Genomic DNA, 16,547 nt, shown 5'->3' with positions numbered 1-16,547 from the left:
AAAGGTACCTTTAAATGAGAAATTGCAGACAAACTCTACGCCGTTGGAAAGCTGTTGAACAGGCCTACAACATGCAAGAATAACCAAGTCTTCAGATCCACAAGTTTTGGAGAACATACAAGATGTAGTAACTGAGTCCCGCGAGACTCGTTTTGTGAAGTAAGTCCCATAGCAAGGCCTGTCAGCGCATAGCTCGACTTGCTGTCTATATCTCGATCAAAAGGTACCTTAAAATAAGAAATTGCAGACAAACTATACGCCGTTGGAAGCTGTTAAACAGGCCTACAACATGCAAAAACACCCAAGGCTTCAGACCCAAAAGTTTTTGAGAAAATACAACATGTAGTAACTGAGTCCCGCGAGTTTCGTTTTTTTTTGCAGAAACTCCCATAGCAAGGCCTGTCAGTGCATTGCTCGAATGACTCTCTATATCTCGATCAAAATGTTAATTTAAATGGGAAATTTCAGACAAACTCTACGCCGTTGGAAAGCTGTTGAAAAGGCCCACAACATGCAAAAACAACCAAGTCTTCAGACCCAAGAGTTTTGGAGAAAATGCAAGGTGTAGTAACTGTGTATCGCGAGATTCGTTTTGCGCAGTAAGTCCCATAGCAAGGCTTGTCAGCGCATAGCTCGACTTGCTCTCTACATCTCGATCAAAAGGTACCTTAAAATGAGAAATTGCAAACAAACTCTACGCCGTTACAAAACTGTTGAACAGGCCTACAACGTGCAAAGACAAGCAAGTCTTGAGACTCAAGAGTTATGGAGAAAATGCAAGATGTAGTAACTGATTCCCGCGTGTTTCGTTTTGTGCAGTAACTCCCATAGCAAGGCCTGTCAGCGAAGAGCTTGACTGGCTCTCTATATATCGATCAACAGGTACCTTTAAATGAGAAATTGCAGGCAAACACTACGCTGTTGGAAAGCTGTTGAACAGGCCTACAACATGCAAAAATAACCAAGGTTTAAGATCCAGGAGTTTTGGAGAACATACAAGATGTAGTAACTGAGTCTCGCGAGATTCGTTTTGTGCAGTAAGTCCCATAGCAAGGCCTGTCAGCGAATAGCTCGACTCGCTGTCTATATCTCGGTCAAAAGGTACCTTAAAATAAGAAATTGCAAACAAACTCTACGCCGTTGAAATGCTTTTGATCTGGCCTACAACATGCAAAAACAACCAAGTCTTCAGACCCAAGAGTTTTGGAGAAAATGCAAGATGTAGTAACTGAGTCCCGCGAGTTTTGTTTTGTGAAGTAACTCCTATAGCAAGGCGTCAGCGCAGTGCTCGACTGGCTCTCTATATCTCGATCAAAATGCACCCTCAAATTGGAAATTGCAGACAAAGCTGTTGATCTGGCCTGCAACATGCAAAAAAACAAGTCTTCAGAACCAAGTGTTTTGGAGAAAATGCAAGATGAACAATGACATTGAGTGTCAGATGGTGTCCAGTCCTGTCCGAATTGAACAGCGCCCCCAGATGTTGTGTTATCGCCATTCCTGTTTTCTACTTTTCGATTCATTCATGCAGTGGTACGTGCGCGATCGGGCAAAAATGTTTCGCTACTGCATTTCTAGAAACCCCTCGGCAGTCCGGTTCAGTCAGCAATTATGGGTCTGTGTACTCTATTCCTGCAGTGTGACTTTTGAATATGCCGGTTAAATAATGATTGTCAACCATAATTTTGTTGGTTTCGATCCCCATTTTGTAGGGATCAACAGCTTAGAAAATGACGCTGTAAAGTTATTGTGAAGGAACCAGATTCAATCTGCAAACTCACTTACAGGCTAGGAATAAAACCTTTTTCCTGTTTGTCCATTATACCGTGCACAAAAGTCCCGTAATTTAGAATTCACAGGCTTTAAAGAGGGTCATTGTTACTGCACTTTTGATTGAAGTTAGGGTGCAAAAAAAATTCTTAAGTGTGCAGTAGTGTTGTACTGTAGTGTTGTATGAAGCTCTGGTTGCCATCCGAAATGTAAATTGGGGTTCTGACATTATGTACCAGTACCACCGGATGACGACATCTTTATCGACAAATGTCAACCTCATGGGATAAATTGGGATGATGACATGCGGGAGAGTAGCCTGTCGACATCCTGAGGTACCGGAAAGCAGAATGTTATCTTGGGGGCGTTTTAACCCTCTTTTGACCTCGTTTGACCATCTAGGATGGCACGACAAGACCTACGTAGAGTTTTATTTTTAATGTAAAACAATCTCTGTTTTTGAGCCAGTGTGTAAAAACTGAAAAGAAAAGTAGAAACTGGACTCGCGCTGAAACTTTCGTTAAATTGCAGTGAACAAAAATACACCGCGAGGTATACTTTCGCCTCTTTTCATCATTCTCGTCATGAATTAATCCGACAGACTTTGCCCTGTGGGTACAGGATTTTCGGGTCAAGGCACTTTCGTTATTGTTGAGGTATTGAACAAGCCGCTGAATACACTCCAATGGGAAAAGTAGGCAGTATCAAACCGGAGAGGGCGGCAAACATCGGTGTCAGCCCTATAGCCGAGCTTCAACTCTTGTTCCGTAGAATGTAAGAGCTTTTAACCCTCCTATGCAAGCATGCAATCTGATCCATGCTGTTATTTGCGGGGTCAATATTTGTCAAGTCACTCATTGGTGTGTTAAATGTATACCAAGGGTAGTGGAAGGAAACTTTGACTGTTTGTGACCTTTTAAAAAGCATTCAGTTGGACATACAATGTTGTCCTCATATTTGTACCCCCCAAAAAGAAAAAAAATAGGAAAATGGAATGTAATAGTCCGGATTTAAATCTGGGTCACAGCTGCCAAAGAAATCTGAAGCCAAAACATGAGTGTAGATGCATGAGGCTGTGCAGCCTGTATACTCAGAGAACTGAAAAGAAAAGGACAATCGAAAAACATGTCCTGGGAAAAATATGCGAACACATTAGCGTGCTACCATTACTTTCCAAAGTTTTACAAGGATAAGGTTTTATCACGACTTATCTAATTTAGCAAGAACTCCCATTCATAAATAATGTAGCACTCAGACATTGTCCTGCATGAACAATCTATCGCCACGTACATGTTAGACTTTGACTTGTAATTGTTGACAATACACAGATTGCTGTGGCCGATTTAGATTATGAGCAACTCGCTTTAACAGTGACGGAACATCCTGCGAAATCATAACACAATTCAGGGCTCAATGAATAACAAAAGACCTAGGGTACGTTGCGTGCTAACAGTGCAATCCTCGAGTGAAATTTGCCTATTTCAATACAGGGCTGCCTAGCTACGTGCTGCCCCTTTCTTCCGAGTTGAATTCCAAACTAAAGTTGGATAGTTAGCGCGTCATTATGGATGTGGACGCATCCTTTGAGATCCTTGGCGGCTTCGGCCTGCTGCAAACTCTCAACTTCCTGATCTTCATGCTCAGTGGCAGTTTCTCTGCCTGGCACTTGACGGGGGTGGCATTCACCATGTCGGTGCCAGATGAGTACCGGTGCAGCCTGCCTCCCAACGGTACGAGCTTAAGGGGTGGAGAGGGCTACATCCCGGAGCAGTGCCAGCTGATTTACGAAGATGGAGCAGGAGGCGAGAATGAGACGATGTCCTGCGTGTACGGCTGGGACTATTACTCTGCGCATGGCGAAACTAGTGTGGTAGACGATGTAAGTGGATCCATGATGTTTTCTATTTATCTGCGTATCAGTTTAGTCATGTAGTGTACATGTACATGCTTATATACCATCGTTACGCCTTAAAGGCGGGACATGGCGAATTTCCATTTCGTTATAATAGGCGTTTGTTAGTTTATAATAGCATGTATCGTATGCCTTTGCCTGGTCCTTGTCCGCTTCCTCGTCGGCCAACGCAAACACAAAGCAAACCAACTCAATCGGATTCAACATGAAACACACTGATTTATTAGGCTTTTGTAACAGCAGCTTCTCGTCTTTAGTCTTTCGTCTTGATTAAATCCCAATGTCTCTTTGCACCGGCGAATGCCTCCTGGATGGTCTTGCCTTCTGCGGTGCACATTGCATCCACCAGCGGATCCCCTTCACTGCACCGTCGGATTGTTTTCTGTGGTATGGTACTTCCTGTACCTCCGGCCTTTTCTTCTGCGATGCCTTCTCTAATGTGGGGTCCACAGTCTGTTGGCTTACTGTTCTTGTCCCCATCGCGTCGTTCGCGGCGCAACCGGGGGGGGGGGGGGGGGGGGAGAGTGTTGGAAGGGGGGCACTTCCCACCCCACCTCCCCCCCAGATTTACCCAAGTGCCAATCTTGCCGGCATGTGCTCCCTCGAGCAGAACTGTTCCCCCTCGCGATGAAAATATAACTTTCCCTAAAATGTGCGATAATTTGTTTTCAGTAACCATTTCCCAAAATGGTATAGAGAGTTCTGATATGAACGAGGAATGCGAAACCAAGCCCACAAACCCTTACAATGCGCTCTGAAAATGGGGACATAATGCGTAGTTTGCTTGAGTCAGGTTTGAAGAGCGCCCCCTGTACCAGATGTACCAGCCCCCCCCCCCCCAAGGAGGCCAAGTGTCCGTGAAAAAAAACAGTGTCGACCTATCAGCACGGATGTGCTGCACCGACGAAAGATGCCTTTTACTGAGAAAGTGCCCCTTTTTGATGATGCCACCCCCCCCCCCCCCCCCCAGTTTGGAAACCGTTCCGCCGCCGCTGTTTGCACCAGTGCCGAAGAAAGTCGGTGTCGTTGCTTGCTCCGACGGCGTTACTGTATTAGGCCTCTGTTCATTCATACATTTCATTTCACTTTCAGCGTGTTTGATTGACTCGTCTGTGAACTGTTTCCTCTAGTCTAAAAAATTATTACTTTTTGTTGCAGCTGGATCTAGTTTGTGATCGCGCCATCCTCGCTGGTACCCTGTCCTCCATCCACTTTGGCGGGATCCTCGCTGGCTCCTACATCCTCGGCCAATTAGCGGATATTTATGGCAGACGCTTGGCTATCTTTGGTTCGCTTATTGGTGTTTTGGCAACGGGTGTCGGCCTGAGTTTCGTGTGGAACTTCGCAGGGATGCTTGCTCTCCGATTTATCAACGGATTTTTCATTTCAGTAAGTCTGTGCTGTCGGAATTTATTATTAAAGGGAAAATACAACATTTGCAAACATCAAAATATAAAACTACCAAATCATTTTGAAATACCTTGCTGGACTGTTAGTGAATGACAGTGTAAAGCATCCTGTAAAATCATGGCACCTGGTAAACTGTCATTTTCAAGAAAAGTGGTATTTTTGTATCAATTTCCAACGCTGATCGGCCGATCAGCGTTGGAAAAACTGGCTTTTTTTCAAATACTGGCCCCAGTTGACCATCGCACTTGTTTGCAATCGATTACACACCTATGAACGGGTACAAGCCAGCTAGACTGGTTCCCTGACCTTACAATTCCCCAATATATGTAAACTGCTCTGTTTCTTCTTAAATGGAGTCAGGGAACCAGACTACAGGAAAATGATTGTTTTTCTTGGTTTTTATAGCATTTTCGAACCCAAAACCTCAAAAAAGTCAGTGTAACTATATTTGCTATATATTTCCAACCCCCCAATTCCATCCATTTCTGAAAATTACAGCAAAAGCAAATGATGTATATTCCCTTTAAATTGCATTTTTTTATGAAGATCAAACATGATGTTCGGCAATCTGGGCGTTCAACATCGACTTTGGTTTGATGTCTTTTGCTAGGTGTGTTAAAAAATAAACATACTCTGCTAAGTGTGTTAAGCCAAACCATATTTGAATGATCATGACCGAAATTCGCCCTCTCTCACGTTGACAAACGATCAAAGACATCAAAAATGCTGGTTCCACTATTCATTGAAAATTACAAATGAGGTAACGTGATGTCTAAGTAAATCCTTAACACTAGACAATAATGTGTTGCTTCTTGCCTTCCAAAAACCAAACACCTAAAGAAAAAAACTTGTGGAGATTCTCATCTAAGTTGCAAAAGGAAACACAAGAATTTAAATTCATCTGTTAAGAGTAAAACATTATTCAGTGATTCTTTGGGTTTGTTTGTTTGACAGCAAGCCGGCCAAACCGGCAAATACATATAAAACACATACTCCTTAAACTACAACAACCGTCACAACAGAGTTGTCTGTACTTTTGCATAAAACTACAATAGCCCTTATAATCAATAGTGATCAGATGAACACAAATGAATTCAAATATGGCTTTATGGTCTGCAGCTGAGATTTGATCACTTATTTGCTGGGAAAGGTGTCCCCCTCCCCGACCTTACCACCATCAATCAGTTAATACGAATACGCATATTTTCTTGCCTCACCTTTTTATAACACTTGATAAGCATTGTACTTGTAACTATTTTAGAAGAAGTTGTCCCAGAGCAGAAAATTATTGAAGATTAACTTGATCGACTTCCGATATTCAAAATCTACTTATTACGTGAAAAGCAGCTTTGCTTCCTTCACTGTGTGAAGGCGAATTTAAAAATAAGCATTCAAGTCACGGCCTAAGTGGTATTACCCTTTGTAGATAATTAGTGACCTCTTCTTTGCAGAGAATTATACTGATAGTGCGGTATGGCATGCACTCCCGTAGGTTTGTTTGCTCAAAATACATATCAGTATACCCCCTCGTCTTATTGTGTCTGGTGTCTTGCGGAGTGCGCATCGTCTGCATTTCGCGATGTACCTCTTCACTTCAGAATACATTCCTGGCAAGAAGTATCTGTTTTTTGACGTGTTGGAGGACCTTCTCAAATCCCAAATGTCCCATGGAATCATGTATGTGCTTGAGGACTGGGTTTCGCGTCATCTTGGATACAACTAGGAGAAACTGTCTCCCATCTCCATCCTTTTTGTGAACCAGAATGCCGCCCTTCACTTCCAAATTATCCCAAGCTTTGAGCAGGTTCTGGACCACTTTTAACTCGCGTGACCTCTGTCGGCGACTCGGCTCCGTCTGTTGCATCGGCTTCATCCCGACCACTCGGCTGATGGCTGGATCATCTCGCTGGGTTTGAAGCAGACCCACACCAGCAGGTGGTACACATGTGGTACCCACAACCTCATCCGTAGTGGAAGTGATGCTCTCATTGCTAACTGCCGCATCTGATGCTTTGTTTCGGAAAGGGGACTCCGCTGAAGATGGTGGTTCCATGGCTGCTTCGCTCACCGATGAACTACTTTTAGCTGTACATGGGGGCGTGTCTGTTCCTAAACTGGTCCCCATCTGATTAGCCTGGCCATTGATTCTGCTCCGTGGGCAGATTCGAAACACCTCGTTTCTCATCCTCAGTAACCGGTCTTCAGGCCCATCTTATCCTCGTGGCATCCAGGATTTGTAGGATTTTTCGCCCACTTGCTGTGCAATGAGCTGCTGCGAGGTAGGTGGTTCATCATCTCTCGGCTGAGGGGAGGTGGCATCTTTCCCGGACTGACTCTGCATATCTGTGGTCTTGCCTCCCGATTTTTGCTGGGGGAGACTGTGAACCACCTCAATCATGGTAGACAGCGGACTCTCCATGTCCTGCGCCAGCCACCTTCGTTCGCCTCGCTGCCTACTCTCCTCGGCGACAACCCTCAATTCCGCCCTCAGATCCGTGAACGTCATGGAGGGGGGACGCATGAGTGCAAGTCTCTGCATGACTCGTTCGTCTCGCAGTCTAGCCATGAACTGGTTGGTCAGGGTTGAATCCCTGCTGGTCACCAAAAATTCATGACGGCCTTGTCTCTGACCCCTCAGTTGTTCTCGTATTGGCCAAGAAAAGAACAGGAGTAGGGCGAGGAATGTAATGATGACTGAGATACGCACAGGGGTCAGTCCGGGGGGCCCAGGTGAAGAGAGACCCCGGACTGCTGAACAAAAAGTCAGACAAGGACACTTCTAGCTGCTTTAAAAGTATAATAAATCAACTCAGAATATTTAAAAAGCTACAAACGACTCTAGTATTATGAAAACTGGCTGATTATTGTTCTGGGGGGGGGGGGGCAAAATGGTTGACACCCAGAAAGAAGGTGGGGGTCTGAAAAATTTGAATCCAATCAATTTCTGATAGTTTAGACCCTACAAAATCCAGAAATGCAAAAAAAAAAAAAAAAAAATCAATTTTAGCACAAAAATCCTACAGCAGCTGTTCTCCTGACATACCATACCACACTATGAAGTTTCAATGCTTCTTTGAAATTTGTCGCAAATAGAAAAAAAAAAAGAGAATATAAAGACATTAACGTATAGAATCAAACGTTGAGTAGCTCATTGGCCTAAAATAGCAGGAGCGTAAATCCCGAGGGAGATGGGGGTACATGTTGTATATATATCCCCCACCACTTTTTCACGGGGGGGGGGCTATTGAATCAACCCCCCCCCCACACTTTTTCGTGGTGAGATAAAAAGCGTTGATTTTGAGGTAATTTTTCAAGATCCCAACGACCAAAATGTATTAAATAGCACTAAAAAGTGGTGAAGCGAAGAAAAAAGCTGTTAAAAATGGGCCTATTTGATGCCAGTGTATACATATTGATATACATCTATATCCTGAAGAGCGCCCCCTAGTGTAAAGTGTTGTCAGCCCCCCCCCCCTCGCTTTTCGAATTTTCACGGACGGGCAACTTTTGGATTTTGGTCATCCCCATCCCTACACTCGCCGGCACAGATTTACGTAAACAAGACCGTCACACCATTGTTTGCTGCATGCACCAGGGCACATCTCAACGAATACGAGGAGAAAATATATCAACAATAGGCCTAGACTAGCCAACAATTACCGGACTTCAACTTGAACTCAATTTACGCATTCAACATAGTCTATATATTCTGCGTTAACTTGAATGTCTATACAGGGTCCTCTGAATTTGGTGTACATCCGTGCGGTTGAGATGATGACTCCACGTAATCGTCTGAAGGGTCAACTAGTCTGTGAGATGATGTGGGTGGTCAGCATCGCCCTCCTGGCTCCACTGGCATACGCCCTGCCGAACTGGAGGCACCTGCAGTTGGCCATATCCCTGTTCGGGGTTCCCATTATTTTCCTCACGTGGTAGGATATAATACTTATTGTTTGATGATGAAACAAGCAGTTTGTTTGGAGGCTTGTTTGCCCAAAGCTGTCGCTAACATTACCGTATCACATTGTTTAAGTTTCAAGCCTCGTTCCATATTCAAACGCTCCATCTAGCAATTTCAGCGGGAACTGGGCAGGGAAAATAGAACACATGCACTGACATAAATGATGATTAAATTATATTCGTCAAGATGCTCTCCCAGGCTTCCCCAAATATCTGATTGCTGGTACTGTTGGCAACTTTGCAATAGTTATAGTTAGAAGTGAGACCCAAGTGCAAGGTATTTTAAATAAATTTCATAAAGGGAATTTAAAAAAAAAAGTCATTCCTTTAAGTATTATTCTAAGGAATATCAATCAATGTATTCCAAGACAATGATCAGTTTTGTGAACTGATGTATTCATTCATTCATCCCTTGAAGGTTTTCGTATGAATCCATCCGATGGTTGGTCCAGAGGGGCAGGGTGGAGGAAGCTGAGAAGATCCTCCAGAGGATCGCCAAGTCCAAGAACATCTCTCACCCCGGCTACTTCCTCCTGGGTCAGCAAGACCCGGACCTGCAGAATGGCAACAAGCCGTCTAAGGTGGACGCCATCGAACTGGAAATCAAGACTAGCCTAGAAAAGGATAAGGAGCTTGATGAACCTCAACAGGAGAAGAGTAACCTGGACAATTCAAATCAACGACCACCAGCCTCTGTGAAGAAAAGAACCACCATCATTGATTTGTTCAAGACGCGTACTCTGACCATACGGGCGCTGATCGTTTTCTACTGGATGTGAGTACATGTATTTCAAAATTGCAGCAGAACCTTTTGCAGCCGCGGCTATACCTTACACGAGTTGCCCCAAGTGTCCCTTTACCCAAGTACACACTCTAGTTGTACCTAATACATCCCCATATCTCAAACGAACAATATGACCAATACAAATCTTGCTTCAAACAGCTGCTCCACAACAGTCAATAACCCCGAGTCATAGTATAGCAGAGGCAATTCATAACAGCATCTCGAAAGACAGAATTTGTGGAAGGCATAGTGGAGTTATTGTTGGTTAAAAGACGAGCGGATCCCAAGGACTGGTTCGGGTGGTTAACCCCCGTCCCCGACGATTGACCATCGTTCATTATTTGCATAGGTCCTAACGGGAAAATTTTTTTATCACTGAATAATATAATCATTCAGTATTGTAAATCTTGATTTTTCTGTTCATTGTCTGCAACGCCCAATCCACCTCCTCAAAAATCGTGGACTTAAACATCCATATTGAGCCACTACGTTGGAAAACCTGGATCTTGCAGAGAATTTCATACACATCTTCTTGATTTCTCCTTATCCAGGTTTACAGGCAACTTGGTATACCATGGCTTCTTCATCAACGCCGCCAATCTTGTGGGGAACAAGTATCTGAACTTCTTTTTAATATCTGTGACGGAGGCTCCTGCGTACATTGTCAACTATTTCATGATGAAAAGGTATAGGACCAACGTTTGAAGTAGTAAAGCATGATTATTTTACAGTATTTTTCATTAAATTTTGGTTCTTGAATATCTTGGAAATTCAAACTAGATCCTCCACAACTCCACTCCAACCAAACCAAACCAAACCAGACCAGACCCAATCCAACCCAACACTACATAAACAGATCTTAAATGCCTGACATTATTTTTATCAAAGATTTGGTCGTCGTCGGCCGCTCATCTTTGTCTGTATCATAAGCGGGGTGACCTGTGTGATAACTGGAGTGGTACCAAGTGAAACAGGTAGGGCCTATATCATTTGCATTTATCTGGTCTTACCTGCAATAGTAATAAATGAACTCCTGTCCCCGCAGTCGCAGCTTAGGTGTTGAACTATAAAAATACTTTAACAAAAATCCTCGTGAGAGGCAGGAAGTTTTCAAAAGAATCCACACTTCTTTGTTTTGGTTTACTCACCTAAACCACAGATGGCCCCTGGTCCATTCCTCATGTCCTGAGTGAAATCTATATCATTGGCGACGGTTTGTGAGGGGTGTTCTTTTTTCTGAGGCTCCTAATTTTATTGTTAACATATGGGAACATTGAGATAGCCCGTGCATTCCTATAAGCGATTAAGCCCTATGCTAACAAATAGCAGAGTCAATGTTTGGCATGACCAGACATGCGATATGTCAAGCAGGTCACTAATGAATTGATCAGAAACTCAGGTACTTAGGGTTTCACTGCTTTATTATAACCACTTGAAGACCTTATAAGGTACTGGTTCTCATTAGGTTCGTCTTACTTATGAGCACATCTTATCAATGGGGAAGTTCTGGGCCCAGGAATGTTGGTAGAAGTGGCCATTGGAATAAAAAATAGTATAGAGTTCTCCATGTTCTATAATGTGTACGTAATAACCAATTAATTAAGTCATATATTAATATTGTTAATTTGATATAAGATTGACTACATACTCTCCCAAAGGTACCATGAAGTAAGTTGATGCGCAACAAAACTTATCCACAGTGATTGTTAGTTGACTAATTACAGATAGACACAAAGTGAAACCCCCAAGAGACTCATTAAATAATTGGAATAACTGAACATCCGAGGGTTACGTAAATTTACTGCAGTTCTATGGACTGTGCATGCTATCCGATGTTTCGGCATGGGTTTGTTGAGATCATTGTCGATATAGTGCATTCTTTTTTCTTCTTCTAAATAGCTAATGGGACTGACCTGACCGTTGTCATCCTAGTTTTCGCGGTGTTGGGGAAACTCTTCTCGTCGGCGGCTTTCGACATCATTTTTCTGATATCAGCTGAGCTGTTTCCCACTGTTTTGAGGTATTAATATATTCAAATAAATAAATAAACAAACACATAAATATGGGGCCAATCGTCCTTACTCGCAGCAGAGGCTGAATTGCCAAGGACTCAGCTTCAACGTGGTCGAGCCGAAGGGCGTGTTAGACATCTGCCATGCGACCCATGTTCCCACGGAGCACGGTAAAATGGAAAGTGTTGATTTTTGCGGAGGGGGAAAAACCGGAGAACTCGGAGAAAATCAGGAGAGAATTAACGAACAACTCTACTCAGTATGACCCGTGGCAGGAATCGCACTCGGGCCACAGCGGTAAGAGGCGATCGCCTTATTACGCACTGCACCACCCATCCCACACATTTTCCGTGCCGCCCCCCCCCCCCCTCAGATGCCCCAATCACACAAACTAATAATGCCCCTTTTCCTTCCCCAAGCAAAAAAGGGTAGTGTAAGTTGTATATTTTTAGCTAGCCAAAGGCTTACTGTTTACAATTACTTATGTCAATGGATACAGCGAGGCAATATGGGGACCAACTGGGAAAAACTGCAATAGGACGTTTGCGATATGTGCCCACCATGATATTTTGATGCCCATAATATTCTGATGCCCCCTGTGCCCCCCCCCCCACTCAAAAAATCCTATCTACGCCACTAGCTACCTTGAAGGATTTGAAAAGTATAAAGTCTCAGCGGCATTTGCTATTTTTTTCTTCTTTCCAATAGGAGTGCTGCGTTTGGTGCTTCGTCGATGGTGGGGAAGGTTGGAGGTATGGTGGCGCCCTTCATCGTCTACTTGGTGAGTATGAGAAAAAGAGGGCGCTTTTTGGTTTGGTTTATAACTTTATTTTGGATGAAACTACATGTACACAAACATGGTCACGTTGGCGGGTGAAATCTTTGAAAATTAATTTCTCCAGTTTGGAAGACCTTATCTTCATGCAACTTTCAGGATTTATTTCCCCTATAATGATCCAAGTATGAGCTAAAAGTCGTTGTGATAAGTTCATTACTTTTCGTTGAACACGGAAAAATAGGCCTCGCTACGTGCAATTTTGGAACTTGTAACACTGGTGTGCGCAATATCTATCAATCTTTTCAAGCCTCACGAATATTAATGAGGTTCCTATCCATAACGGTGTGCAGTAAACAATGGAATAAAAGCCTCCTTCACGAGTTGTTAATTAACAAATATCACCTTTTTTGCCGGCTTCCATTCGTCACTACCGAGACCCACGCCATGTCACGCAGAGATGATGCCAATGAATATGCTAATATGCCCGTCATCATTGTGTGCTTGGCCGAAATCGGTCAGCCGTAGCGCCCACGGCGCTTTGCTGAACAATGCACATGGGTCGGGTCGGCAAATATTTTTTTTGATCCTCTTCGAAATTTTCCTCGGAGATGGTTCCATTTGTAACACTAGCGTCCACAACAACAGATTAAGCTGATATTCGGAATATACCTAGATGATATAAGTGTTCAACTACTCGTGATGTAACAATTTGGGTAAATTCCTGGAAATTAGGATAAATCAGCATACATTTGGGGAACGATTTCTTCCAGACTTGAAGGTCAGCTTTGACAGTAACCAGTATTGAGGTTTCGGCATCGATGACGAGGATTTTTTTTTTACTGACATGAAGTTTAGAATTTCTTCTTCAGTTAGAATGTAACATTTCAATCATACCGAGCATATTTTCTGATGAACACAACGTTCAAAATGCTATTTTTAGGGGTGCATGAATTGCACTGCTCCGTTATAGCGTCTAATTACGTAATCAGATTAGTTTGGCCTAACAACGGCGACGCTTTGCGGTTAGTAACCATATGGCTGAATGTATCAGCCGTATCATCCCCCTCCCAAAAAAAGAAGCTATTACGGGATGAGTCAAAAAGAAAGGTCCTGCATTAGGAAAATCTATTTAACAATATGTGACTCGCTCCATGTAATAAAAATGTAAGGAATAAAGTGCATGCTATTGACTAGTATTTCAGGTAATTTTTATACTCTGTTCACAAGTTATTTCTCGTTTAATTGAAATATCACACAAAAGTCCACCACTGATCGTTTACCAATACGCATTGAGGAATACCCTGGACCATTGAGGTTTCCTACCACCATGAGTGAACTAAAACTTGCAATGGAAAAATTACCATCATCATTTCAGAAGAAAAAGACTTGATTTGATCCTCATTTAGTTACGTTACGTTTCCCTTGACTGTTGCCGTCGTTGGGGGGGGGGGGGACCTAAGGGCAGAAGAAGCTGAAGTCCTCCTCCATGCTGGTCTAGCACTGGGAGTTCTGACATAGTCATGTTCGTCCATTCCTTTACGTTGTCTAACCAACTCTTCCGTTGGCGCCCTCGTTGGTTGGTGCCTGCTAAACTTAAAATCTTACAGTAAAAATATCGTTTCAATCTTGACCTCAAATTATGAACAGTTCTTTGTATTTGAATGTCTGCTTGTAGTCCCTCTTTAATTACTCATATGAATAGCTTCAAAATGGCATTCCATGGAAAGCTGTAAACAGTGATTCTCTTAGTAAAACAGGCCTAACGTCTGATAGCATTGATCATTTTTTTCATATGAGTGGATGAACAAGCTAAGTTGGTACATATTTCATTAGTGTTTCAAGCCTAATTGCATTTTAAGAGGACAAAACATTAATCAAGTGCCCTTAAGAATAACAGTTTAAATAACTGAAAAGGCTACCCTATTGAAATAAAACTACATGTAGTATTATATGTCAAGGTCACGTTCTTTTTGACTCACCCTGTAAAGGAATACTTTACGAAGAGATCATCAAAATTGTCGTTAATCACCACACTACAGGTGGACGGGTGCATACCTGTGTTCACCAACACGTATATGTTACCTAACCCTTACCCTAACCCTAACCCTAAGGACTGGGGAACATCGGCATTGGAGAACCTATGTATTGGGGAACATCAGGTGGACCCCCAGGTTGACACCCGCGTGCACAACTACATTTCGTATGTCACAAGGAGTAATGTCTTACTTTCTGCGGTGATCCCAGGTGTAATAAACTGCATTGTTTGTGTCAATAAACATTGATTTATTTCAAAGGTTTCCTACAGTACCTGCATTATTTCTGTTAGGTATAAGAAGCACAACATAAAACAACAGGAAAATATGTGAATTAAGGGTGTCGACTGTCGACTGCGACCGGTATTTCCTGTTTGCTAGTGAACAACAAGCAATGAGGAATCGACGTTTTTTTTGTGATTTCTTGGACAGAATGTGATCCACAATTCCATCCCAATGATCGTGTTCGGCGTGCTGTGTATACTGGCCGGGCTACTCGTCCTTCCCGTGCCTGAGACCAGCAACCGAACCTTGCCGGAGACGCTGGATGACGGGGCCAAACTTACCAGCAAAGCCGGCCCAGAGGATGAGAAGTCGCCCACTGACGTCTAGACAATCAGACGTTACCAGGGGCGGATCCAGGATTTTTTTTGCGGGGGAGGGGTTAAGGGCAGGCCCCTCAGATACAGATGACAAAGAATGTCATCTTTTTATTATTACTGAAAATTGTTGTGATTGTTTTTGGTGTCAGAGCGGGGGGGGGGGGGGGGGGGGGGGGGGGGGCTGGGGTTGGAGGGGGGGGGGGGGGTTTGACCCCTTAGTCTTATTAACCGAGGGGGTCAAACGTGGCATATCTCCCACAGCAGTCAACAACTGTTTTGTTATATTTATGCCAATCGGTAAAAAAAACCAAATGAGCTTGTAAATTACTATGCAAGTAATAAATGTACTCATTTCAGTTTAACCTTTGATAATTGCAAGCTTTCACATGAGGCTGATCGGTTGCAGTTCTCAGTCGTGAGGTGACTGAGAGGTAATTTATATGCAACGCAGTGTATATGATGTAATATGCAACGCAGTGTGTATTTGTTAATGTATATGCAACGCAGGGTACAAGAATTAAAGAGTTATTTTTTATGGACTGGACACGTGACCGTTCTAAACCAATGAAATGACAGTATCAAACACACACAGTATTTTGTACACTATTTAATTAATTCATTTATGTCTATGTTTATGTCGTTCTGTCTTGGCATGTAAACAGCTATTGGTCAGGAGCTTATTATAAATCAGTTGGTAGGAAACTTCAATATTTTTGCAGAGCAACATCGCAATTTGGACTGACTTTGAATATAGCACAATTGCATGTTGATCCATGTCAGAAATTAACGGACACGGTTTCTCCATTTCGTGTTCCTCTAAAACAAGTGCGAGTGTGCGACCCGCAGTGTACTAAAGCTATAACTTGAACATTACTATGCAATAAATAAATGTACTCATTTCAGTTTAACCTTTGATAATTGCAAGCTTTCCTGCCAGACATGAGGCTGATCGGTTGCAGTTCTCGGTCGCGAGGTGACTGAGAGGTAATTTATATGCAACGCAATGTATATGAGGTAATTTATATGCAACGCACTTTGCATTTGTTAATGTATATGCAACGCAGGGTACAAGAATTAAAAAAATATTTTTTTTATAGACTGGACACGTGACTGTTCTAAACCAATGAAATGACAGTATCAAACACACACACACAGGTTTTTTTTTATCCTATTTAATTCATTAATGTCTATGTTCATGTCGTTCTTTCTTGGCATGTAGACAGCTATTGGTCGGGAGCTTATTATAAATCAGTTGGTAGGAAACTTCAATATTTTTGCAGAACAAC

At 42.9% G+C, this 16,547-nt stretch overlaps 1 protein-coding gene across 1 annotated transcript; it reads left to right on the top strand.

The window, feature by feature from the left end:
- Positions 1-3,150: 3,150 nt before the first annotated feature.
- Positions 3,151-15,344, top strand: LOC119719250 (organic cation transporter protein-like). Its single transcript, XM_038188623.1, has 9 exons — positions 3,151-3,649; positions 4,841-5,071; positions 8,828-9,024; positions 9,471-9,827; positions 10,388-10,522; positions 10,725-10,810; positions 11,736-11,856; positions 12,557-12,629; positions 15,092-15,344. Exons 1-9 carry the CDS (start codon positions 3,335-3,337, stop codon positions 15,269-15,271), a joined length of 1,695 nt encoding a protein of 564 aa, XP_038044551.1. The 5' UTR covers positions 3,151-3,334; the 3' UTR covers positions 15,272-15,344.
- Positions 15,345-16,547: the final 1,203 nt, after the last annotated feature.

Source organism: Patiria miniata, unplaced genomic scaffold (genome assembly GCF_015706575.1).
Source record: "Patiria miniata isolate m_02_andy unplaced genomic scaffold, ASM1570657v1 HiC_scaffold_8, whole genome shotgun sequence".
NCBI classification, from domain to species: domain Eukaryota; kingdom Metazoa; phylum Echinodermata; class Asteroidea; order Valvatida; family Asterinidae; genus Patiria; species Patiria miniata.
The sequence above is the reverse complement of the archived record's forward strand: the minus strand, read 5'-3'. Positions and strand labels throughout refer to the sequence as shown.

What these genes read in the sequence shown, in the direction of transcription:
- LOC119719250 (XM_038188623.1), top strand. Translation starts at nt 3,335, where the DNA reads ATGGATGTGGACGCATCCTTTGAGATCCTTGGCGGCTTCGGCCTGCTG. An exon ending in CTGATCGTTTTCTACTGGAT is followed by an intron (nt 9,828 to 10,387) that starts GTGAGTACATGT and finishes CTCCTTATCCAG; the next exon opens with GTTTACAGGCAACTTGGTAT. An exon ending in CTGTTTCCCACTGTTTTGAG is followed by an intron (nt 11,857 to 12,556) that starts GTATTAATATAT and finishes TCTTTCCAATAG; the next exon opens with GAGTGCTGCGTTTGGTGCTT.